The 27570-nt window shown below is 34.5% G+C and overlaps 1 protein-coding gene across 2 annotated transcripts in view; it reads left to right on the top strand.

The window, feature by feature from the left end:
- The window catches only part of STAG1 (stromal antigen 1), a 462478-nt gene that overhangs the window by 266849 nt on the left and 168059 nt on the right, over positions 1-27570 (top strand). For both annotated transcript variants that reach the window (XM_037525931.2, XM_054700807.1), the window contains 7 exons: positions 196-303; positions 5451-5565; positions 12472-12589; positions 20559-20662; positions 26303-26395; positions 26493-26582; positions 26720-26923. In XM_037525931.2, the coding sequence (XP_037381828.2) occupies positions 196-303; positions 5451-5565; positions 12472-12589; positions 20559-20662; positions 26303-26395; positions 26493-26582; positions 26720-26923 (832 nt within the window). The remainder of the gene's footprint in view (positions 1-195; positions 304-5450; positions 5566-12471; positions 12590-20558; positions 20663-26302; positions 26396-26492; positions 26583-26719; positions 26924-27570) is intronic.

Raw genomic sequence — 27570 nt, forward strand, 5'->3', positions numbered from 1 at the left:
TTATTTTATCTCTATTTTCTTATTTTAATATAATAAATAGCATATTTTATAAAGAGAAATACTAGTTTCAAAGTAGAGATAAAAATGAAAACAATATCCCTTTAACTTTTTTAATGAACTTTACAAAATCTCAATAAAAGTATAGTTGAAAGTAAACATTTGTTTAGACTCAGTTATTTTCTTGACTTTTTTCAGTGGAAGTGAGGAAGCTCTTTCCAATGAAGATTGTGAAAATGTTTACCACTTAGTGTACTCCGCACATCGCCCTGTTGCTGTAGCAGCTGGAGAGTTCCTTCACAAAAAGTGAGTTAATTATCTTTCAAAATAGGTTCCATTTTTGTTTTTATTTTGTTGTCTTAGAGTTAGTAAAAGTGAGTAATAGTGACTGCAAACAGTGCTAGAAATGACCATTTCAAAGTCTGGGGGCAGTAATATATGCACAGCGTATGTGCACATCATGAACCACAGCCCTACTAATGATGTCCCTGGTTATGTATTCCTTTCCTTGAAATCTGGAAACATGGTTCTGGGGTGTGAGTGGGGATTGGTAAAGTACATGAAGATATAAAAACATCCAAGGTAATTGATACTTTCATTTAATGTTTTTTTCCCCTTGTAAATTCTGAGTTCTAAGCTTAAACATCTTAGTATTTGTAATTTTTATTCACCCTCAAGATACTTCACAGCTTTTCATGTTTCTTTTGCATTCTTTCCATTGGTGCGAGGGTTATTTGAATTAGTAATATATAGTGGTTCTGGAAAGTGTGTATATACAGGAACTTCTCTGGTGGCACAAGGGCTTAAGTCTCAGCACTGTCAAGCTGTCACCAGCCACTGCAGCATGAGTTCAGTCCCTGGCCAGGGAGCTAACTCACAGCACAGCAGACCTTTTCTGTCTCACCTGCTGCTCCTGTCAGCAGTGTATTTCAGTAGATCTGCCTGTCCTGCTTCCCACTCTATCTCTGGTGAATCCTCTCAGCCCCTGCACCTCTGACTTAAACCGCAGTTCTTATATGCATATATAAATAAATCTTTATTTTATTTTTATATTTTTTAAAGGCTAACAAAAGGTTTATTTACAAGGGAAGGGGAATGAGGAAATGTACAACTCATGGAGAAAAGAGGGAGATAAATTCTTAAATGTGTCCTACCCATTCCGCCAATCTGGAATCCCAAATGACCCACCGAGACCAAACCTGCCTGGCCAAGAGCACAAGCCAAGTGTGCCCGACCCTACTAACATGGCTGGTTTTTATTTACAAACAGAGAAAATGGCTGCTTAACTCTGCCCTTAGGTCCTTGCCACTTCCCTTTGGGGATCCTGGGATTTGTAGTTCCCGGTGTCTTAATGGAATGGGGGTGGCATCCACAAAGCCTGTATGGAATTAGCTTCACTTTATGCCATTTCCATGGTATTGAAGATCAAATGTATGGATGCTGGGGTACAGTCTCAGATGAAAATTTTTCTCAGTGTTCCCATTGGAGAGCAAACCAGTCTCTCCAGGTATTGTCCATTGTGGAAAGCAAAAGTCCTCCTTTCCTGGGAAATAGTTTATCAGTCCAAGCCAAAAACAAACAAACAAACAAAATACCTGGAGGAATTAGCCAAAACAAAACAGCAAAGATATCAAATCACAGGAGAAATATTAAAATTGATTCAACTTATGCAAAAACAGGTTCTCTCAACCTCGACCCCAAATTGTTTCAACAGCATAGCAAAAGTTTGCAACCCAAATGTACTTTTAAACCACATTACCTATTTTTGCCTAAAATCACAGGGCAGAATAACTAAACAGCAATTTTAGCTGGCTTTGTTGGAATACTCCGTAAAGGATCAGAGCGAACTCTTGACATCCAGCCCTTGTAGGCTTCAAGAAAAAGGTGGTCTCATCACACTCCACCTGGGCTTCCTGTTCTCGAGGGTACCAGGGCTTTTTCTTTTTCCGGGTTGCCCAGTCCTGCCCATGGAGGCAGCTTCCCCACCTCCCTTGGCAGTCTCTGGAGCCTACAAATAAAGCAACAGGTTCGCCTCTTCTTGGTCCAGCTCTCTTTCAACTTCCTGGAAGATTCCACTCAAAGCCACACAGTGAAACTCATGTCCAGTTGTTTTAATTTAGGCAGACAAAATCCTTATGGAAGTTATGCAGAAATATACTCTGAGATAAGTAGTAAGAAAATTACTACCACTATTTTCATGCTGTGTTGGTATTAAGGGGAGAGAAAATGTGACCACAAGTTAGCTTTCTTTGCTGGAGGAAAACAAAACAACATTGCTGCAGATCCTGGTCACTCAAAACAAGAAACCTTTGTGGATTCAGAACACAAGGGGGAAAAAAAATTACCAGTATTATGTCAAAGAAAAAGGTAAAAATCAAGTGTATTTCTAGGTCTATTCAGTTCTTTGTAGGAAATTTTTACTCTCAACAGTTCTAGCAATAGGAATCTGTTAAGGCCTTTACTCCCTATTTTCTCCAGAAACAATGTCTGTACTATACAATATTGCAAGGCAACAATCACCATTGACAATTTACATACATGTCAGGTATTGAGAGATTGTATACACGTTTTAGAAAACCAATTGTGAACTTTTCTGAACATGTCAGAGTGTTACCTGTTTTCCCAAGTGACAATGCTTCCCTTCTAGTTTTACTCTACTACGTAAGCCAAATAGGATAAATTCATCTAATGCCTTTCCCAGAAGGAAAGGGGGAAATCTTGTGGAGTGTCTCAGGAGCTCTACTGAGGTTCCACAAAATTTCCTTCTATCAACCAAATGACAGACTACCAAATTTTTACTTGAATTTAGATTTCTGGAAAGCTTTGCCATAAATATCAGAAAACAGCAGAAACAACAACATTCAGTCTCTATGAAGGCACTGGCTTAGTTCAGTATTACCATGTTGACAATCAAAACATAACCTTCAATTTTTTTTTTCCTTTTTCTTTCTCCCCCCCTTCCCCTTTCTGGCTTGATTTTATTTTTTTTCCTTTTTATTTCCTTTTTTTTCCAATTTTTTTTCAATTTTTTACATCATTGTTCATTTTTAAACATTTGGTTCCCCCCCACCCCCTCAGGTGTAATTCCCATAGAGTTTCCTGCACCAGTGCACCAGTGCACCATCACCTCAGTCCCCTGTGCTCCTCCCTCCCTCTCTCCATCTGATCCCCCTCCCTCCTCTTCCCCTGCAGTGTGTCTCTGATTTATAATTGTCTGTTTTTGCTTTGTTGTGTTTTGTACTGTTATATTTTTTTACACTGATGATGTATCTTTAAAAAATAAAAATTATATATACAGTTGCAATTTAATTACAAAGCAAAACCTCATTTTTTTTTTAAGCATGGAGGTTATGAGCTTGTGGATATAATTAAATACACTTGTAAGATAGATTGTGGTTTATTATATATTGTCTACAATTTATTTGAAGATTAATGCATACTTAAAACATTCTGGGGACTGGAGGTTACTTTGGCTTTTTGTTCATAGATTTTACAGTGTTTTTGATCATTGGCAAGTGAATCCCAAAATCTGTTATGTGATTATGTTAAGCAAAGATATAGATAATGCACTAGGCAACTATTGTGCATGGATGATTAACTTTGTTAACAAATAGGTCTGACCCTCAGTCCAACATCTCCATCTTAATACAGAAAACAACTTACTACTTATTCAGTGGTCCTTCTCAAAATGGGAAAAGGTGTTTCTAGGTGAAAAATATTTTTTTTAATGTGTGTTCATAATGAGAATAAGCAAAAAGTCAAGATTTTAGTCATGGCTTTTTAAATATTGAATTGGCCAACAACATTGACATCTGTGCCTAATAGTATAGTACTATTTCTGTATTTCTTGAGATGTTGTCTGTTCTATATCTAGTGTGCACTGGTAATGTTAACTGCCCTTCCTTTTCCAGGACTACTCTAGGTAGTCTTTATTTTTTTGCATATTTTTCAAATAACTTTGGTTTTTAGAATTTATTACTTCCGAACTATGCAACTGAAACTATGCAAACGAAAACTTTACTCCAGAAGCTTGTTTTATGCCTCTGCCCTGATGATATTCACAATTTGAGGACTTGGATTCTTAATGATCTCTTTGAGCATTATCCCACCATATAAGAATGTGATCTTTTAACATTACAACAAAAAAGCTATAGAGTGGTCCCAGAAATTTCATGATTAGATGCTTTTTAATGCACTTATGTGCATACACACGTGATCTATTGCAGTCTAGCTGATAAACTATGCACAAGCCTAACCAAGCATCCAAAGATGATTGTTTTCTGAAATGAATATTTTAATGTCAATAAATATTCTGCATTTTAATTTTAGAAAATTTTAGCAAATTCCTCAGTACCCTATATTTATATACAGTTAATGCAGTTAACCACATTTATGTATTTCAGTTGTAAAGAACTTTCATGTTTCCATTTATTCCTCCCACTGAAAGCCATCCAAGTAAATGAGACTGTCTCTTAAATAGTTTGATGGCTGTGCAGATTTAAGTTCAAGATCATAGTCTAGTCTCCTTTACATCCTGTATGCTTTCCCTATCTGTCCAGGATACTCTGTATTCATTTTCTGCTTTGATATTGACTTATTTTTGTCACAAAAAATACTTCTTTTATTGAGTTAGTATTTCCTCTGAAAGTCCTACTGTGAGTTTCATATGCAACTAGCACATTTGTGTAAACTAGCATACTGTATATATCCCCTTGTTTTTCCTTTATAACACCTGAGATTGTATATCTTTATTTACTATTTATCTCCATCCACTAGAGGGAGAGATCAATGAGAACTGGTATTTTTCTCTGTTCATTTTTAATAGCCCTTTTACCTAGAGCAATTCCTAAATATAAGGCAACCTTTAGCAGTCACTTAAGTTTTGTTAGAATGTTAGTAAGCAAATTAAATAATACAAATTAAAATTTTCTAGTTATTTCTTTGTCATATTTTAGAAGTTTTGTCACTGATTGGTATTTTTATTAATCTAATGTTTATGTCATGAGTTAGTGAGTGCTCTTTCTAAGTAATAAGCAGAAAAGAATACAAGAAGTAATCATGATTGAAAAGTGTGAACTTTTATAATTATTCGTAGAACATTTAGTAAAATGCTAGTATTATTTGACTATGAAATTAACTTTTAAGAGATTAGAACTCTGTTTAAAATTTCATATTCTAATCTGTAATACAGTATAACAGCAGTTTTTATTTTCTATGCATATTTGAACCTTAATCATTTATCAGTAAAAGGCTTTGCTTTACATTTTATATATGGTTGGACTATATGAAATTGTTCGCCATTTTTTAACCTATGAAAACATGTACACTTATATTGAAATAAATCAATAACTTCATGTTATTTTTTTAACCCTGAAATAATTTACACAATGAAGAAAAGACTAAAATTCGTATCTTTGCAAATTTGTAATGCTTTGCTTTGTTGTTATTTCCAGGCTGTTTAGCAGACATGACCCACAAGCAGAAGAAGCATTAGCAAAGAGGAGGGGAAGGAACAGTCCCAATGGGAACCTTATTAGGATGCTGGTTCTTTTCTTTCTTGAAAGTGAGGTAAATTTTTAATACAACTCTTGTTTTGGATTAGATTATATATTAAGTAAAATTGTTATCTCTTGTACTTAATTGATATTTTTTAATCAAGTGAAAACAAGTGTATTTTTTTTTTTTAAATAATAAATTTTATTTTTATATTCCCCCATACAATTGCAAACACCCATTCTGACCCCAATCCTTCCCCTCCCGCCCCCCACCCCCAAAAAGTGTCTCTGGTTCATAGTTTTTTGTTGATTTTGATTTTCACTTTCTTATAGTTATTCATTTTCCTGGTCCCTTATTTAAGTTTTCTAGATTCCTGCTATGAGTGAGACCATCCGGTATTTTTCTTTTTCTTTTTGGCTTATTTCGTTGAGCATGATCCCTTCCAGCGCCATCCATGTGGCTGCAAATTGCATGTGTTTATCTTTTTTGAATGCTGAGTAATATTCCATGGTATATATGTACCACATCTTCTTGATCCAGTCATCTATTTTTGGGCATTTGGGTTGTTTCCAAAGCTTAGCTATTGTAAACAGTGCTGCTATAAACATAGGGGTGCAGGTGTTCTTTGGAATTGATGTTTCTGTGTCCTTTGGGTAAATACCTAGGAGTGGAATTGCTGGATCATATGGAAGCTCTATGTTTAGTAGGTCCAGAAATCTCCACACAGCTTTCCACAGTGGTTGGACCAGTTTGCACTCCCACCAACAGTGCAGAAGAGTTCCTTTTTCTCCACACCCTCGCCAACATTTGTTGTTGCTAGTTTTTTTAATATGTGCCATTCTCACTGGTGTAAGATGGTATCTCATGGTAGTTTTGATTTGCATTTCCCTGATGACAAGTGATGTTGAACATTTTTTCATATGCCTGTTGGCCATTTGCAATTCCTCTTCAGAGAAGTTTCTTTTTAGCTCTTCTGCCCATTTTTTGACTGGATTATTTTCTTTGTTGTTGTTGAGTCTCATCAGCTCTTTGCAGATTTTTGTGATCAGTCCTTTATCATTAGTGTTGGGTGCAAAAATGTTCTCCCAGTTGGTGGGGTTTCTCTTTGTTTTTGTTATTGTCTCTTTTGCTGTGCAGAAGCTCTTTAATTTGATGTAGTCCCAGCTGTTTATCTTCGCCTTCACTATCACTGCTTTGGGTGATGTGTCTGTAAAGATGTCTTTGATGTGCAAATCACGTAGTGTTTCGCCTATATTTCCTTCTATGTATTTTATGGTTTCAGGTCTTATGTCTAATTCTTTAATCCATTTTGAGTTGATTTTTGTGTATGGTGTGAGGTAGTGGTCAAGCTTCATTCTTTTGCATGTAGCGACCCAGTTTTCCCAGCACCATTTATTGAACAAACTTTCTTTGCTCCAATGCATAGTCTTTGCTCCTTTGTCAAAGATTAGTTGACCATAAATCTGTGGGTTTATTTCTGGATTTTCTATTCTATTCCATTGGTCTGTATGTCTGTTCTTGTTCCAATACCATGCAGTTTTGATGATTATGGCTTTGTAGTATAGTTTGAAGTCTGGGAGTGTGATGCCTCCATTCCCTTCTTTTTTTTCAGGAGAGCTTTGGCTATTCGGGGTTTTTTGTGATTCCATATGAATTTCATCAATAATTGTTCTATTTCTTTGAAGAATGACATTGAAATTTTGATTGGAATAGCATTGAATCTGTATATTGCTTTCGGAAGGATGGCCATTTTAATAATGTTTATTCTTCCAATCCATGAGCAGGGGATATCTCTCCATTTCTTTGTGTCTTCTTCTATTTCTTTTAACAGTGTTTTATAGTTTTCTTTGTATAGGTCCTTTACCTCTTTTGTTAGATTTATTCCCAAATATTTGATTTTTTTTGTTTCAATAACGAAAGGGATGGTTTTTTTGATTTCTTCTTCTTCAGATTTATTGTTTGTGTATAGGAAGGCTACTGACTTTTGCGTGTTGATTTTGTATCCTGCCACTTTACTGAACTGATTGATGAGTTGAATTAGCTTTTCTGTGGAGTTTTTGGGGTTCTCTATGTATAATATCATATCGTCTGCAAATAGTGATAGTTTGACTTCTTCTTTTCCTATTTGGATTCCTTGGATGTCTTTCTCTAAAACAAGTGTGTTTTTTAGAGTTGCCTCCATTGATTACCTGGTTATGAAATCAGGACTCTACCTTTTATTTTATTTTATTTACCCTTTTTTTTTTGTAGGAATATATATGCCGTGTGGATCAACACTGAATATAGTCATGCAACTTTTAAATTTATCTAGTATTGTAGTTCTGCGTGCTTTTTTTTTTTTTTTTTTTTTTTTTTTTTTTTTTTTTACTGTTGCTTTCCCCCTTTTTTGCCTGCATAGAGCCTTGAAATTATTTAAATAGTTTTTCAAATTTGTCAAGCTGTTAAAACCATTAGTGCTATCTTGTTTGAAAATTATTAAAAAGAAAAATAAGAATTTAAGTGTTTTAATGAATAGTTGTGCAAGCTCATAGCTGTATTTTCATGTGGTATAGTCAGCAGTCACTTAAACAATTTTGTAATTAACATTCATAATACATTATAATAATCTGTTTGCCTAAGTGAACTTTGATTTTGACCATGAAAATGCTCCTTGATATTAAAATTGTATTTTCTGCTTCTGGTATACTATTGCAGGAATGGTAAAAGAGCCCTTGAATGAGTAAACTTAGTTGACTTGGAAGTGAGTGCAAACATTTGTTATAAGAAAATGAAGAAAATCAAGAAATCAAAGACTTTTCAGTTGTTTTTTTGGGAAAAAGTATTTTTGTTTGTGTTGGAATGTCCAGGAAAGAGGGAGAACTTAAAAAAATCTTTGACTTGCTTGAATTTGAAAGTGCCAGAGAAACTATATAGGATCGGGAACAGAGAGACAAAACAATCAGGTATCCTATGTGAAAATTAAAATCAGAGGCAAATAACTGAGTCAGTAGAATGAGTTGAGTTAGGACAAAGCAGGGCAAAAAAAGTGGTGGAGGGGTTTCCAATATTTTTTAAGTGAATTGAGAATGAATAAAGAAGGAATAAAGTCAGAAACAAAGCCAGCTGGAGGGCTGCATTTGAGTAAAGAATGTATTTAAAAAGAGTGTTTCAAGTGTGCATACAAATTATGTGGGAATCCTTCTCAAATGCCAGTTTTGATTCACTTGCTCTGGTTTGAGGCCTGAGATGCTGCATTTCTAATAAGCTCCTAGGTGATGGTTAAGCTCTGGTCCAGGGCTTAACTGGTCCACAACACTTTGCATAGTAAGGTTTTAAAATGTTACTTTCTTAACCAAGCAAATGTGGAGCAGAATACATTATACTTGGGAATGTTTAAGATGAAACAGTACTTACTAAATCATACTTGTGGTAGACCATTTCAGGTAATACTCCTAGCCCCTTAAATTTAAATTTAATAGTATTGAAGTTAGTATGTAACAATCAAATCCCATGTAGAAGTTTCATTTTAATATTAAAATAGTTTCCAAAAGTATTAGGGATAAAACAGGGCAATACTTTTTAAACTATTTACTCCAAAGTTTAGGGAATATGATGATCTAAACTAATTGAACTTGATTATTAATTAAATGAAAATGTCTTAGATATTTGAAAGCTCACATGAACCTTTTACTCATTTACAACTGTTATTTAAAGCAGTAATTTGTAATTCGTTCTATTTTCAGATGGTTATTACTGTATTCCTATGTTTGCTGGGTTCTCATCTGTAGCATTCCTGTCAGCTGCAAAAGCAACTAGAAGTCCTATTTAAGGGTTTCTGACTGATTCATTCATCATATATAGTAGTCTTTCTAGTTTCCTGTGTTTCATAAGAAACATTTGTTAAGTTCTCTCTTATCCTCATATACATGTATTTACCCAGAGCCAAATACTTATTAAAGCTATTTTCTTATATTATGGTGGGTTTATGATTGTGTCCTGCTTTGAATTCCTCTCTGTTCTGCTCTAACAAATGATAATTAATAGTATTTTAATAATAAACTGAATTGAAAGAGACTTTGGAAATCAAAGTAGAATGAATCTTGTTTATCAGTAAGTTACCAGACACTTAACTAGGATTAACTAAGTTGATTATGATCTTTCTTTCTTTGTCATATTGGCATGTTAAATTAACATTTTAATATACACAATGGAATATTACTCAGCAATCAAAAAAGATAAACACATGCAGTTTGCAGCAACATGGATGGAGCTGGAAGGGATCATGCTCAGCGAAATAAGCCAGAAAGAAAAAGAAAAATACCAGATGGTCTCACTCATAGCAGGAATCTAGAAAACCTAAATAAAGGGACCAGGAAAAAGGATAACTATAAGAAAGAAAAAATCAAAATCAACAAACAACTATGAACCAGAGACACACTATGTGGGGAGAGGGAGGAGAGATTGGGGTCAAAATAAGGGGGTTGCAATTGTAAGGGGATATAAAAGTAAAATTTAAAAATGTAAAATTAATTAACATTTTAATTATATATCTATAATTAACATTTTACTTATCGAAGTCTAAAATTTTGAAATGAGAGAGGTTTACATTCTCAATAGTGTGGTCTCCAAATTATAGGTGAAATAATGGAGGTTAAGAAGTCATTTTGTAAACTGTCAATAATCGAAAATTTTCTTTTCAAGTGACATTTTTTCAGCCATCACAACCTTTATAGCAGTCATTGGTTTCAAGTAACAACATATTTTGTATATTTTAGAGGATACATAGTACCTCAATGTGATGAGTCCGTATTTCTCTTATCAGTATTGTGATCATAGAATTTATTTTTTTTTTTTGATCATAGAACTTAATGTACAAACTGATGCTTTACAGAGGAACAAGATGCTATTAATAGTTATTCCGCAGCAATCAGCATAACCCAGAACATTTCTGGATAATCTAGAAGTGTAGTTATTCTTCTTCTAGGCATATGAAATGATGAGGCTATTATGACAGTCATTTAAGACAGGAAATTAACAGACATTATTAGTGCAACCTAGAAGTCTCTGCAAAATGCTCATTCCTGCTACTTTTTTTCCTTGTTTGTTTTTATATGTTCTTCAAGATTTGATAGTGACTGACTCTATTTCAGCAGAAACTAAAACCCATTATAGGATTAATTAGAAATTTTAGTCTTAATAACTTGGGATGATTATTTGTATTGTAAATGATTTTTTCCTAAGAGGAATCACTGTAAGTTTCCATTATACAGTGAACTCTTTTAAAATATTTAACTATTTAACAGAGTTTAATAGACAGAAAAAAAAAAACCTTGAGATAAAATATTATGAGTAGCTATGAAGCCAATTAAAGATGAATCAAAATGCACCTAAAAAATCATATTGATAATTAAAGTAACCAGGAAAATAAGATTAGTTTGCCTTAACTCTTATATGCATAAACTTAGAAGAAACCGTATAAAATAAATTATACATAAAAACAGGATAAAAGTGACCTAGATATAAATATAATTTTATAATTTATAAATCAACCTTAATATAATTTTAATTATCATTTTTCTTTCTAGTGACTCTTTTTCCATTAATGAATTGCCTTTTTTGTTCATCTAATTCCTGAAAAACACCAACAGTGCTTGCAGATACCTGGTTTTCATACTATTTTTATAATGGTATGATACAAAAATTTTTTTGATTCATTTTTGTTTTATTTTGAGGAATTTAGATTCTTTTAAATTTTATAACCATTGAGAATGCCTCAGGACATTCCTTCTTACAACTATCTTTCACTACAATAGAAGGTCTTTGGTATAAAGTATCTGAAAGGTGATTGCAATCTGTTACTCTTACTGGCTATGATAGTGGTTTTTTGTTGTTTTTTTTTTTTTCTCATGGACTTAACTGGTATTCTTATACAGTTTTGACACTAGCAACTTATGTAGCCATCACAGATGCCACAAACAAAAAGGTTGTATTATAAACTTTATATCAAATCAATTTCTGATTGACCATGGCATAGTAATTATTGTTGCTAATATTGGTCAGTTAGGAACTCTTAACCATAAAGTGGACCGACACATCAAGTTCTTCTGGCATATATCAAAACAACTGTCTATTGTTGTTAACAGGATACATTCTACTAAGTTACCCATTAGTCAGAAAGATGAGAAAATGATCAATTAGACAAGTTAGCACCTACATGAGAATATTAGCTAGCACACACATATATTCTGGGACAACAGTGATTAAAGGCCCAAGCCAAATTTTAATGCATCTTGCTTCAGTGCATAGAAAAATCATTATCTAAAGTGCCATTGCTCCTGGAATTACACGAAAAGCCTTGAATTGCGCCAGCAACTGATCCAGCTACTAAATATGCCAAGATGAGACACATAACTTTGTTTGTTTACTGTGGGAATATGAGTTTCAAATAAAATTGCTAGACTAAAAATGGGAAGGGGGTGAGGAATGCATTGAGTCAAATGGAGATTGAGAGTAGAAAAGAGGAAAGATGGAATAATTTAAATTCTGACCTAATCAAAAATAGCAGAGATGATATAAAGTAAGGCTGGTACCAGAGTTTCAAATGGGATTCTGAGAAAGGTAATTAATGTCCTTTAAAAGAAAAAAGTTATAAGGAGACAAATTAGTAATAGTGAAAAGTGACCTAGATCCAATGTATAATCAGTAATTCTGTTAACTAGTTTACTCAGTTACTTTATCTATATATGATGTCTTTGGACTAGGAAATCTTTAACCTTACTACTGTTTTGTTTTGTTTTGTTTTTTAAAAAAAGATTGATTGTATACATTGCTTTCCCCATTGTTGACAGTAGAATACAAATATTGTTTTCTCAGCAGCTCTTAGAAAAAGTGTGATTGGGCCATTCTAATTATGAAAAAAAAAAAAAAGGTTTGACTCCAAATACATTAGTTGTTTCTTCATTAAATATCCTTCAGTCACAGTTGATTTGTTATTTTTAGTTACATGAACATGCAGCCTACTTGGTGGACAGTTTGTGGGAGAGTTCTCAAGAACTGTTGAAAGACTGGGAATGTATGACAGAGTTGCTATTAGAAGAACCTGTTCAAGGAGAGGAAGGTATAGTATTTTGATAAGTTGATTTCCATATTATTTTGGGTTTCCATTAATAATACTGTTCTGTATAGTTCACTTCTTAAAAATGAATATATGGAAGCATGCTGTGTATCATTTTGCTAAGAGTACAGTTTGTTTCCTGCAATTAATAAAGATTTCTCAACAATTTATAACATCTTTCTAGATTGACTGCTGACATCTCACCCAAGTTTTTTAAAATCTATGTGTTTTATAATATTCAAAAAGTTTTCTTTATGCTGATTTCAATCATAAAGATCTTAAAGTAAAAAACAATACTTAATGTAAAAAAAAAATGCAGAAATGTTTTGATATATGTGAACTTAATAAAGGTTTTAACACAAAAGGATTTAATCAGACCGCATCATCCCCTCTTTTGTTTTATTATCTTAAATATAACATCAGGAAATCAAAAATAAAGTCATTTACATAGTCCTTCAAGAAATAGGGAGAAGTAATTGCTATATTATTTCAGAGTATGTATCTTATTACATGTTGTATAATAACATGAGTTGCTGTTTAATTTCTTTCATATAATAGTTCTAGAAGCAGATAATACCTTGATATTATTTAGTGGCTAGGGCTCTAAAACTGGACTTCAGAAGCAAAAGAAATAAATTCCTGTTTTTAACTGTCTTGTTATAACTGTACTTATTTTTTATCCTTAACCTCCCTTTTTAACATAGAGATTACTTTTCTTGTATACCTTATATTGTTGTTGTGATGTGATAGCATACTATAGGTTCTATCTCCCTCTTCTGTGTGGTTCAGTTTTCTAGGATATAAGAGCAGAACCAACCATGTCCTAAAGCAGACTACCCAAACAGGTCACCAAGAGGATGACCATGTTCTTTCCAAACAGGGATATTAGTTGATAATTATCTACTTATGCTTTGACAAAACTCAGTGAGATAAATAGCAGGTATGTGTTATACCCACATACATTCCAAAACCCTGGCCCACTATACCTCTTATAAAGTTAAAATATTTGCCTCATAATCTAATTTTTAATCTTTAATACAAATCTTCCCCAAATTTTTCCCAGACCATCTTTCTTCATGAAGCTTATTGTAGTATATTTAGTGCCACTTCTTTTTATTTACTATATTTAGGGGTGTGTGTGTGTATGGGGGGGGTGTGTAAAACCTTGGTAAGAAGACTACTCTATTACTGTGAAGATCCTCTGCTCACTAGGTCACAGTCACAACTGTACTCCCAGATTCTTTCCCTTTTGAAATCATAGTAATATCAACTTTTTTTATATTCTTATTTTTCCATGTTCCTGCTAAACTAATATTTTCTCTAATAAAATCAGTTACTCTTCTAATCATTACTCTCTCATTAACACTTGGGTATTTAGTAGTACATTCCATACATTTTCCTTCCCTTGCTTGTGGCTATAGCATCAGCAAATTATCCAAGTGAATTAGAGCATCTATTTATGATTCCAAGCCTTTTTTTGTTTTTATCACCCATTTCCTGGAAGGTTATTTCCAAGGAGAACAGGGGGTGTTAATTAAGGGAAGAAGAGCCAAAGTTTCTATGCTTTGGTATTAATTTTTGTTCTCACTTAAATGACATGTGTTAGTCAGTAAATAGTTTTTACTGAGTTGTCAGGCATCAGAGTATTGCATATGGTTATGTTTTGTTAAAATAACTATGTGCTATTAGGTATTTCATTGTGATTTAAATTTAGTTTGTGTTTAACTTCTAGTCTAGCAGTTGGTTTGGTTTGGTCAGGTTTGCTTTTAGCCAGAAAAGTGAGCTATAAAATGATGGAACAAAAATCTTTAACCGAACCACAGTCTTAGGGTATGACTGATCTGGGTAAACAAGGCTAGGGAAAATTAGGCTTAATGTGCGGAGCCATAATCTCTGTCAGGCCATAACTTTTTATGCATTTGTCCATATGCATGCTATGCTACATGTAAGCTCTGGCATGGAACAGCATCCAAGTCAATTTTTTTGTGCTAGTGTTTTGCTATATTTCATCATAACAAAGTGCCACTAGTAAAATTTTTTTAAGAATAATTATGAATTATGTTTTAGTAGCCTCCCCTGGTGGCGCAGCGCTTGAGCGCTGGGCTGCAAGGCTGCCCGCAGCCTCTGCAGCGCCGGTTCATTCCCCAGCCACCGGCGAGGGTCCTACAAAAAAAAAATAAATGAATAAAAATAAAAAATAAATTATGTTGTAGGTATTTGGAGTGAAATAGATCTTACAGTGGATTTAAGTCTAGTAGTTAGCAGTTGGAGATATAGGACTAGAATTTGGGGGTGCACATTATTGTGAGACTACCATTAGTGAAGGAAATTCCATGGTGACTACACCTGGGTGGAGGGGAAGCAAATACTGTTTAAAAATAAACAATGATTCTGTTTCCCGCTCTGTCTCTGGTGAATCCTCTCACCCCCCCACACCTCTGCCCTGTACCCCAGTTCTTATATGCATACATAAATAAACCTTTTAAAAAATGAACAATGATGTAAAAAATAAATTTAAAAAATTAAAATAAAACTGCCTTGCAGTGTTTTTAAGGAAGAGTATATCTTTAATTTGGGGGGGTGTGTATTCTCATTGAAATCAAATTACTGAATTAAATTTTAGTATGTGGGGTTACTAAAATTTAGGCAAAGATAAGACATAACCAGATTATATAACTAAGTCATTTAACTTCTCTGAATCTCAGCTTCTTCATCTATTGAAAAAGGACTTTGATTCGATAAATCTGTGCTCATTGCTAAAATTCTATGCTGTAGTTGATGGGTGAAATAAATGTGGATAAATGAAATTCTTCAAAGCGTGGAATCATTAATTGATTTATACTTTTAAATATTGACCACCTTCCATGTGCTTTTATAGTAAACATTGAGGATGTAGTCTTAAACAAGATCAGCTCATTCGCATTATGGAACTTAGGGAAGATGGACCAAAAACAAGTAAACAGAATAATTTCAAGAGCTAGTAAGTGTCTGGTGGATGAAAATAATAAAGGATTCCTCTTTAGTTTGAATCCTAAGGAAGAACTCTTAAGGTCAGCACCTGTGAGCCAAGAATCTAAAGAATGAGAGGCCTAGCCAAGAAAAGTGTCAAAAGAATCCTCTAAGTAGAGGAAATAACAGTCACAGAATATTGGAAACAAGAATGATAATGTGATGTTCCTGGAGCTGCAATAGCTATAACATAGTAAGCCACTGACACAAAATGTGATAGAGGCAGAGACAAGATGATGTGGAATGTTTTAGTCCATAAGATTTATTTATTTAGTTCATTCTAAGTGTAGTAGTGGGAGCCATTCAAGAAATTTGAACAGGGGAGTGACATGGTCTGATTAATATTTTAATAAAACAGCCTTTTATCAGTATGGTTTGGAATAGACAGAAGACCAGTTAGGTAGCTATTTCAGTGATTTATGAACAACAATAAAAAAATATAGATGAAGACAATGAGTTTGGTGTATAAAGAAGAAAAGAGTTCATGTCTGAGTTTTATAAATTGTGCATAGGGGGCAAAAACAAGAAGAAAGAGAGAACAAGAGAGAGTGTTTTAGAAGCTTAATAAGGGATCATTAAACCCTGTAGAAGCCTCATAGAGGTGTTCAAGAAAGCGGTGACTAATAATAGAATATAGTGCAGAGAAGAAAAAGAACTATGCACAAACATCATTACATTTGGTGGTGATTTAGGTTGTTGGTAATTTTTAAGCATTTATTTTTCAGGAGATAGTAAGGAAAGAAACCAAAGGTTAAGGTGATAAGAATAAAATCGTAGTGAGGAAAAGGAGATAATGCAAAGAGGTTTCTGAAGAACATAGAAAGTTGTATAGTTATCTGATAATTCATATGGTTAACAGCTACCCATTTGTTTAAACTACTGCAGCTATTTGACTCTTGTTTTTATTTTATTTTTTTTTTAAGATTTTATTTGTACAAGAACTAGGGTATAGGCCAGGGTTGTGGGAGGGTGACAGGAATCATCAGAGACAGAGCAGGGAGCAGAACAGGCAGTCGACCAAAATACACTACTGAGGGGAGCAGCGGGAGAGGTCTGCCACACCATTTGGATATCTCCCTGGCCAGCCGGGAATCAAACCCATGCTGCAGAGGCTGCAGACAGCCTCACAGTGCTGCACTGAACCCACTGCACCACCGGGGAGGCCCTAACTCTTGTTTTTAAATTAAAGTGTTGCTTGGTTTAGCTGCCGTATCCAAAAATGGGATTTAATTAAGTTTCAGCTGTTTTAAGTTCATCTTCCTAACTAGGTGATATTAAATTGTAAAGTAAATAACAAAACAGATATCATTGGACACTGTTTAAGGTTGGGTTATTGGAATATTTCAATGCTTGATAAAAGTTGTTCTTTCTCCTTACTTTCCATGGAACTAGATTTTCTCCCTAAACAAAAGGAAATGTATATTCATTCACAGATAACGTCACTCCTTTATCCCCAGCCAACTCTGAAAGTTGAAATTCTAGAATCAAAAATATTTTTTTATATATTTAACATTATTTATATTATTAGGTATTGAATCAGGAAGTCTAAATAGTAAAGCTGACGTTGTTTCATGTGGTTTTCCTAAACTAAACTGAAGTTCATGTGTTTTTCCAAAGACAACATGTTAAAACAAAACGATAATTATCATGTATATACTTCTGTACAGGATAATTTTGGTACAGAATAAAAGGCAAGGTATTATATTTGTTTGCCTTTTCATTGATGGTGCCCCAATTTATTTTTAAATAATCAATATAAACTTTTAAATCTTAATTTTTTTAATTTTTGTTTTATACCTGGTCAGTAACCTTTACAAATGTTGATCTTGAACATATGTAAGTGTATAAAGGAAGAGACAGGGAAGTAGAACTAAATTATTCCAGTTAGTCTCAAAGTCTATCTTTAAAAATTTATAGGAATGGGAATTCAAGAACCAAAGTATATAGAACCTATGAGAAGAAAACTAATGTTTTGTTAAATGACTGGGGGAAAAAAGAGCTAAATCGTCTTCCTGACTGAAAAGAGAATAAAAATGTCAGTTCTTTTCAGTACAGTACATAATTTTTTTCAAATACCAATCTGAATTCTAGTGGTTTGAGAGAATTCTGGGAGGTGAGGTGAGGAAAAGAACTAAACAATGATTTTTAAAATTTATAGAAGTATTTACCTGGTGGCCTAGGGGTAAGTCTCAGTGCTATCACTACTATGGCCCGAATTCGATCTGCAGCCAGGCAGCTAACCTACATGGGTGCAGCAGACCTCTCCAGTCTCGCCCACTGTTCCCCTTAGCAGTGTGTTTCAGTATATCTGCCTATTTTGCTCCCCACTCTGTTTCTTGTGAATCCTCTCACACACACACCCCTGCACCACTCACCTATACCCCAATTCTTCTGAACAAAAAATAAATAAAATTTATATAGCTTTTTAAAGCTTATGTAAAATGAGTAGTAGAGAAAGTCCTGACTTAGCATTTTCCATAGAGTCTTGGAAACTGTGACTTTAAGCGAAATAAATATCAGGAAACCAGGTCTTTGAATAACATTGCTTCCTTCTAAGTCAGGGAGGACTTTTTTTTTCCCTCAACATTACAATGAAATGTTATTCAAGAACATACTGTGGGGCCTCCCCTGTCGCGCAGCAGGTTGAGCACTGCGCTGTGAAGCTGTCCAGGGCATCTGCAGTGCAGGTTTGCTTCCCGGCTGGCCAGGGAGATACCCGCATGGTGTGGCAGACCTCTCCTGCCTCGCCCACTGCTCCCCTCAGCAGTGTCTTCGGCCTCTCTGCCTGTTCTACTCCCCCCTCCCTCTGGTGCATTGTCTCACCCTCCCACACCTCTGACCTATACCCCAGTTCTTGTATAAATAAGTAAATATTAAAAAAAAAAAAACCTACTGTTTAATAGTACTTAAAAGCACAGACCCTCAGATCAAACTACCTGAATTCATATCCTGGCCTAGTTAATTCATATCATATTAACTAGCTGAATGCTTTGAAAAGTTATTTAACCTCTCTGTGACTCATTTTCCCCATCTATAAATGTGAAGACATTAGTTCCTATCTCTTGGGATTGTCCTGAGTATAAAACAAGTTAATACATAAAAATAAATCACTTTTTTACAGTGCTTTATACTTAGAAAATGCTTAATAAATTGCTATTAATTTATAAAAATTGGAAACACTATAAAAAGGATTAGAAAGGGAAAATTGTTCAAATATTCAAGTTAAAGTTATATATGTATTACAGTTACATGTGATTATATTGTAAATGCCTATAATCAAAACAGTGTCACTTTACAATAGGAATAGATTAGTGAAGCTAAAGTATTCAGACATAAATCAAAATATATATGAGAACCTTTTAGATTCAACAAGGAAAGCTGATTTGTCTCTTAATGGTGAAGGCATAATTGGATTTTCATCTGCTGCCCCGTACTTCTACTATTGTGAGAAAAAAATTATGGGCAGATTAAAGAAGTAAAAAGGAAGAAGAAAGAGGAAAGGGAAAACGTCAAGTTGGAAGAAGAAAATATATTTCTGTAACGTCAAGAACAAGGACATCTTTGAAAGCAACACAAGAAACCCAGAAGCCTATTGTCAGCTGGGGGGATAGGGAGATGAGGGAAGAAACACAGAAGCCATAAAACAAATTGGAACAGATAGAACTTTGTAAAAATTAACAATATATACCTGATAAATAACAAGGTGAATAGAGTCTTAAAAAAAAGACAAACTGGAAGAAAACATTTGTATCATTCAGAATACAAAGTTGCTGAAAGTTCATAAGTAGAGAGGAAAAGTGAATAACAGCATCAACAAAAAAATAAGCAGAGAATAATCATAGAAAATATAAAAAATTCTAAACCAGTATATAAGAAAATATATTCCATTTTGCTAATTGGTAGATAGGAAGGAACAAAATATAATGACATAACCATTTTCAGTCATTGGGTTGGCAAAAATGAAAGGGACCTCTAGTGTTGGCAGGGATGTAAGGACCTAAAGACACTTGTCATTGCAATTGGAGGTATGAATTACAATAAATAAGCTTGTGATTTGTCAGTATCAACATTTTAACCTCTGACCCATTACTCTCACGCTTTGAAATTTACAGAAATAAAAGTATTAGTGACATAAATATATATTATTAATATTTATTGCTGCGTTATTTATAGTGACAAGAATTTGAAAACAATTTCACCTAACTTTAGTAGGAAAAGTGTGACTAAATTATATATCACAAATTATAATTTGTAATTAAGGTAATTGTTATTCAGAATCTATTGTTAACAAGAATAACTAACTTTTTTCAAATAAAGCAGAAATAGATAGCTATCCTCTTAAATGAGTTAAATGATATATAAGAAAGTCAGTAAAGGGGCCTCCCTGGTGGCGCAGCGGTTGAGCGCTGGGTTGCGAAGCTGCCCGCGGCCTCTGCGGCGCTGGTTCGATTCCCGGGTGCTCCCCGGCCACCAGAGGAGGGTCCCACATGGCGCGCAGACCCCTCCTGCCGCCCGCTGCTCCCCTCAGCAGTGTACTTCGGTCCTTCTGCCTGCTCTGCTCCCCGCTCTGGCTCTGGTGAATTCTCTCACCCTCCCGTGCTTCTGACTGTACCCAGTGCATGTATAAACAAAAACAAACAAACAAATAAATAAATAAATAAAACATGCCTCTATTTTAAAAAAAAAAAAGGTCAGTAAAATGTTATTGTATGCTAATTCAGAAGCACAATATTAGAAACCAGATATTAGAAGAAACCAGTCTATCCCATTTTTCTTTACTTTCCATCTCTATTGTTTGACTTAATTACAAACACATTATTAAAATGGAAAAAAATAGCTTAACTTCAATTTTTAAAATAATCAGTAATTGAATACATTTACAGTTTTTTTATAATTGTGTTCATTTTTAATGCATGGTTGTTGTAACGCTCTCTGCTCATTAATGTGTTTTATTTCACCTTAGCAATGTCTGACCGTCAAGAGAGCGCTCTTATAGAGCTAATGGTTTGTACAATTCGTCAGGCTGCTGAGGCACATCCTCCAGTGGGAAGAGGCACTGGCAAAAGAGTAAGTTATATTACTGAGAAATCAACAGAAAGGCTTTAGTATAATCTGTTAACCATCTTAAATATTTGAAAATTTTACTGATACATGTATCCTAAAAGCATGGCATTTTTGTAAGTGGAACCTGCTATGGTGCTTCATCTTTTTACTGTTGTGTCTACTATATACTCAGGGTTCAAAAATACTCTTTTTTTCCCATGCTCATATAGCACCTGTACTGGCATCTATTCTAGTACTTCAAGAATTTTCACATTCGTATCTCTTGAAAGTACAGGAAAGCTCTAAAGGCAAGCTGCCTAGTTCCATTTAACAACTGTGTAATCTGTGGATAATTGTTTATTTTTGTTGTGCCATAATTTTCTTGTCTGTAATACGGGGCTAGTATTGCAAATGCATCTTGGTATTAAAGATGAAATGAGATAATCACAGATGTAAAATCTGGCTTTGTTGGTGTGAAGAGATAGGCAGTTTTTCTCTGCAGAAAAAAAAAAGTTAAAAGTATAAAGCTGGAAAATTTGTCCAAAAAAAAAACCCTATCAGCCCTCTAGAAAATCACAAAGGTAACAGATTGAGAAGCATTTTTCCTTAAAAACATTGCTAAAACTTCATGTAAAAACCGCAGGAATATTTGGCCGCCTTGTGTGGAATTCCAGTACACACATAATCACAAGCTTGATTGGTGAGGTCTGTAGTCTTCCATAGTGGTAAACCAGCAGCTTTTCTGTCAAAGAGTAGACTCAACATGGGACAGGTGTCAGAAGTCAACAACTTTGTCAACTAGAGAGAGCAAATGGTAGAAATAAACAAGTTAAAATATCACAGCTGTGATATTTGGTGGTTATGATCCCTGCTAGTGAGAAAAAAGTGGGACCAGCTAAGATTCTAACTAGAAAATCCTCGAAATGAGAAAAGTGTAAAAGAACTAGACAAGTTCTCTATACATTCCTCACTGACTGGGAAAAAGAAGCAAACCCTATGGAAAAGTAAAAGTTAAGCCAGCCTGACTGACCTCTGAATATACTCTTTAACCCACAAACAGATGAGGTCTCAGAGGGGGAGACACAGGCTAAGTCAAATATTAAAAGTCAAAGACAAAAAATTCTGAAAACAAAAAGAAAACTTATGTAGAGGGCAACAGCAATAGAATTGGCAGTTGGCTTCTAGTTGCTGAATGACAACAAAATGGCCAAGGAAGAATTATATATCCAGAAAATTAGCTGTCAAGTATGAAGGTGAAATAAAAGCAATCCCTGATAAACAAAAATTAAGGTACATGTTGCTAGAAGGCCTATCTTATAGGAAATACTAAGAGAAGTCCTTCAAGCTATAAAGAATAATACCAGATGGGACGTCAAATCCACAGGAAGGAATGAAGCGTAGCAGAAATGGTAAATATGTGGTGAAATATAAAAGGCTGTGTATATTATATACATATTTTCTTAAGTTATTTATAGAGGCATGTGATTATTTAATGCAGTTAATAGCATTAAGATTATGACAGATATATATGAGAACAATAACACAAACAAGGATAAAGGAAATGTAACTTGTTGGTGCAAAAGTGCAACCACCCATACTAAAAGAGGAAAATAAAGACAAAGAAATTCTACTACTACACCAAAGAATGTTTAACCCAAAAAAAAGCTGTAAAAAAGGGGCAAGGAAACAAAAAAAATGAGACATAACTGCTAGCAAAATGTCTGGCATGAAATCACTCATACCAAAATTACACTAAATATGAATATAGGAAAGACTCCACAGAGTAGAAACTTATTAGAAAACTAGACTGGGTATGAAATATTACTAAAAAAATATTGTTTGGTTTTGTCAGCAAAGGTAAATTTTATTATTTTTAAGTCTTCCTCTGTTAGAGACTTAAATATTTATGGGTAAAATTATGTACCAATAATTTGTATTAAAATGCTGTAGAAAAAATACTTCTGTTTCTGATGAATCACTGATCGTATGAGTATTTTTGAAATTTATCAAAATAAAACTTTTAAAAATATATCTTATCCTTCCTGTGACTGAGATTCCTCAGGCTTGTTTGTCCTTTTGATGGGTCTTCTGAGCGCTTTTTTGCTTTTTTTAAGAGCAAAATGCTTCAGATTCATTTTCTACCTTACTCTTTATATTAGCTGTCTATTGCTAAGTAGAAATTTACTTCAAACTTACAGGCTTAAAACAATAAGCCTTCATTATTTCACAGTTTTTGTGAGTCAGTAACTTGGATGTGACTTACCTTCTTTGGGTGTAGGGTCTTTCACAAGGTTACAGTTAAGATGTTAGCCAGAGCTTAAGCATCTGAAGGTTTGATTGTTAATTTAATACTTCCATAATGGTTTACTCACATGGCTGGCATTTTAGTTTTGACTATTGGTAGGAAGCCTTAGATCCTCACCATGTGGACTTCTGAGTAGGACCATTTGAGTGTTGTCGTGCTATGACAGCCAGCCTCCCCCAGAGTCAATGATCAAAGAGAGAGTAGAACAGAATTAATGATCTAAAAGAGGGTAAGGCAGGCACTTCTGTGTTTTTTATGACGTAGACTGAAAAATCATACATCATCATTTCCACAATATCATACTGCTTACACAGCAACAGCCTTACTCATTGTGGAAAGAGACTATAAAGAATTACCGTATGGAGACAGGGGTCATTGGGAGGTCTTGTGCTAAGAGTATTCACTGTCAATTGCTTATCATTTTTCCTAGATATTTTTAGTAGATGAAGGTAAATATATCTATTTTACTGTATATATATGAAAATCATATTTGTATTGATATTTAAATTAGCTTAATAGTATTTTCCCCTCTGATATTTTACCCTTTTTTGGGGGAGGGGGAATATGTAACATCCACATAGTTAAAATTCAAATCCATATGAAAGTATATATTTAGAGAAGTCTTACATATTTCCTTATAAGACCCCATTCCTACCAGTAGCCATTTTTATTTGTTTCTGACTTATCCTTCCAATACTTGATTTTGCAAATAAAGGTAAATGCATACATATACAAAAAGATGTCTTATTCGACATCCTCCTCCCTCTTAATTTCTTATAAAAGAAAAAAAACTTTAAAAAACTTTAAGGCCCCCTCTCCCCCCACCGTGGTGTAGTGGTTGAGTGCAGGGTTGCAAAGCTACCCACAGCCTCTCCAGCGCTGGTTCAATCCCCGGCCAGCCACTGAGCAAGGGTCCCACATGGCACGCAGACCTCTCCTGCAGCCCGCTGCTCCCCTTAGCAGTGTACTTCGTCACTCTGCCTGTTCTCTCCGCTCTGGCTCTGGTGAATTCTCTCACCCTCCTGCACTTCTGACTCTACCAGTGCTTGTATAAATAAGTAAATAAATAAATAAATCTACATCTGAAAAAAAACAAAAAACTTTAGGGCCTCCCTGATGGCGCAAGGGGTTAAGCACAGCATTGTGAAGCTGTCCGCAGTCTCTGCAGCACAAGTTCGATCCCTGGCGAGCAGGGAGTTACCCACATGGCACAGCAGACCTCTCCTGCCTCGCCCACTGCTCCCCTCAGCAGTGTATTTCAGTCAGTATGCCTGTTTTGTTTCCCACTCTGACTCTGGTGAATCCTCTCACACCCCCCCACACCTCTTGCTTGTACCCCAGTTCTTGTATGCATAATCTTTAAAAAAAAAAGATAAAAGGTTCAAACTTCATACAGTGTTCTGCAACTTACACTTTCTTCTAAAAATATATCCTGGATATCATCCTAGTATAATTTGAAGATCTTCATTTTCTTTGACTACATAGTTTACATTATGTGGATATTGTGAGAGTCTTATGAGAGTCTTGGATTATTGCCAGTCTTTTGCTGTTTGAAATCATGTGAATAAATTTGTGTCATTTCATATTTGTACCAGATGTGTTGGTGGGATAGATTTATAAAAGTGGAATCATTAGGGCCTCCCGGTAGCGCAGTGGTTGAGCGCTGGATTGCAAAGCTACCTGCAGCCTCCGCAGCACCGGTTTGATCCCCGGCTGCTCCCCGGGCACCGGAGGAGGGTCCCACATGGCGGGCAGACCACTCTTGCCGCCCGCTGCTCCCCTCAGCAGTGTACTTCGGTCCTTCTACCTGCTCTGCTCCCCGCTCTGGCTCTGGTGAATTCTCTCACCCTCCTGCGATTCTGACTGTACCCAGTGCTTGTATAAATAATAAATATATCTTTAAAAAAAAAAGTGGAATCATTAGGACAAAGGAAAAATACGTACACAATTTTGTTAGATATTGGCAAATTCCCCCATTCATAGGTATTAATGACATTTTTGACATTTTATCAGAGGTATTCCAAGGGTTAAATGAAATAAAAGAGAGAGTGTCCAACATATTGATCATTTAATCAAAGATAGCTATTTCCCTAAAATCAATATTTTTAGGCCTTTCTCAAATTAATTTCAAGTCTTAATATCCTTAGTACATTCCTAAGCTTATAGTCCATTTATATTTAGTCCCTTTGTTGCTTTTTGTGTCATCTAAACACAATGCTTTGTAAATTTTTCCAAAGTGATATATATGTCTATGAGATTTGTCACTTACTCTCAGACATTGGAGCTCACATTTATAAAGTTAAGATATATAATGGAATGTTTCTGTTCTATAAAACCATTCAATATTATGAAGGTACATTCCTCTAAGATAATAACAAAATGCATAATACTTTGGAGAAATGGTTAATTAAGCTTGAACTTTAATAGTTCATTTTTGGAACCTATGGTTTAACTAGTTGAATATAGGCTAAGGCAATGAGCATTATCAGTTTGAATTTATCCCATGACCACAGGCCAGCACCCTGTCTTGATTATTGCCTTAACAGATTTATAATCTTAGTCAGAAGGAGAATCAAATATAAAGCAGTCCAGAGAAATTGTTAGTAATGCTTTAAAAAGTATGCAACAATTCATTAACTACTGATTTTTTTTAAGTAACTTTCTGGAGTATTTATAGAAGTATGTGCTAAACATAGAAGAGATCAGTGTTAACATTGAGATTAAAACTCTAGAAAAACATCTCCATTGATTCCTTATTTTTATATTCATAACTCGTATAGAAATGTTTTTATTTACTCTACACCAATAGTAATTTATCTAAAGTTTAGTGATTCTGAAGTAGCTATTTAAGGATATAGTGTATTTTAACTAAAAGTTTGTATAGAACTGGATGTATTTAGGGCCTCCCCTGGTGGTGCAGCCGTTGAACATGGGGCTGAGAGGCTGCCCGCTGCCCGCAGCCTCTGCAGCACTGGTTGGATCCCCGGCCACCGGCAGGGGTCCCACATGGTACCACAGACCTCTCCTGCCACCCACTGCTCCCCTCAGCAGTGTATTTTGTCAGTCTGCCTGTTCTGTTCCCCGCTCTGGCTCTGGTGAATTCTCTCACCCTCTGTGCTTCTGACTGTACCCAGTGCTTGTGTGTGTGTGTGTGTGTGTGTGTGTGTGTGTAAATAAATAAATAAATCTTTTTTAGAAAATAAAAAAAAAAACTGGATATTTTTACTTTAGTAGTTTGTTAATAAGCTCCCCTTAAAATTCAGTTACCTTATCTGCTAACTTATAATTTTGTGTAATGGTTTAGAATTACAAATTTTACAAGACAGTCTTGTTCTTTGTCCATTTAAATTTGTTTCTAGGTGCTAACTGCCAAAGAAAGGAAAACTCAAATTGATGATAGAAACAAATTGACTGAACATTTTATCATCACACTTCCTATGTTGCTATCAAAGGTACAATTTCATTTACATTTTTTGTGATAATGCCACTGAAATTGCTTATTGCATTGCAGTATTAGTTACCTCTCTTTGTCTTTGCTTCTCCTTCTAGTATTCTGCAGATGCAGAGAAAGTAGCAAACTTGCTACAAATCCCACAATATTTTGATCTAGAAATTTATAGCACAGGTAGAATGGAAAAGGTAAGACACTCATAATGTTCTGCTGTTATAATAATCCAGTTATTAACTGGATTATTCTGTTTTCATGTAATTATATAAGCTTTTTTTTAATTTAACAATTGAGTTACTGAATTATTAATCTATTTTTTCCCCTTCAGCATCTGGATGCTTTATTAAAACAAATTAAGTTTGTTGTGGAGAAACATGTAGAATCAGATGTTTTAGAAGCCTGCAGTAAAACCTATAGCATCTTATGCAGTGAAGAATATACCATCCAGAACAGAGTTGACATAGCTCGAAGTCAGCTGATTGATGAGTTTGTAGATCGATTCAATCATTCTGTGGAAGACCTACTACAAGAGGTTTGTTGTGAAGTTAATGTGTGCATATACTTTTGCATGATTATTCAAGGTAGCTACATTTGTAAATCATTTCCATTTTAAAATAAAAACTATTACAATTCTTCACCCTTTCAAGTTAGTGTTATCATTGTTGCTCACCTTGTAAAGAATGACCTTTGTTATATTTTTTTAAGTCAGTTTCATAATAGCTAAGTTTTTCTCTTTTAAGAAAAATCTTTTTAATGTCTAGATTTTCTTACCATTTTCTATGAATGGGATCTGATTTGCATTTTTATATTACTGAATTATGATGTGCTAATTAATGTAACTTAAAATTAAGTGTGCTTATTATAAGGGATGCCTGCTTACCAGTAGTGTTCCCAAAATAACAGCAAGTATATCCAGCTGTTATTTTTGTAAGTATTTCTGTGATTCCTACCTTTTATACTCTCCCTGCAACCTATATATGGCAGTCTGGAACCCCCACAGCTTTCTATGTTCTGAAGACCAGAGTGTTAGAATTTTCTTTTTAATCCATGTACCTGACTTTTTTCCCTACATAAACTTCAGTTTTAATGTATTTAAACTTCTAATTTTTTCAAGCATTTTTTATTTTTCATTGTGATTTCAAAGCTAAAGAATTGACAATCAGTAAAATTCTTTGAAAT

The sequence above is a fragment of the Talpa occidentalis genome, unplaced genomic scaffold (genome assembly GCF_014898055.3).
Source record: "Talpa occidentalis isolate TD23 unplaced genomic scaffold, MPIMG_talOcc4v2.1 talOcc4.4, whole genome shotgun sequence".
Classification (NCBI taxonomy): domain Eukaryota; kingdom Metazoa; phylum Chordata; class Mammalia; order Eulipotyphla; family Talpidae; genus Talpa; species Talpa occidentalis.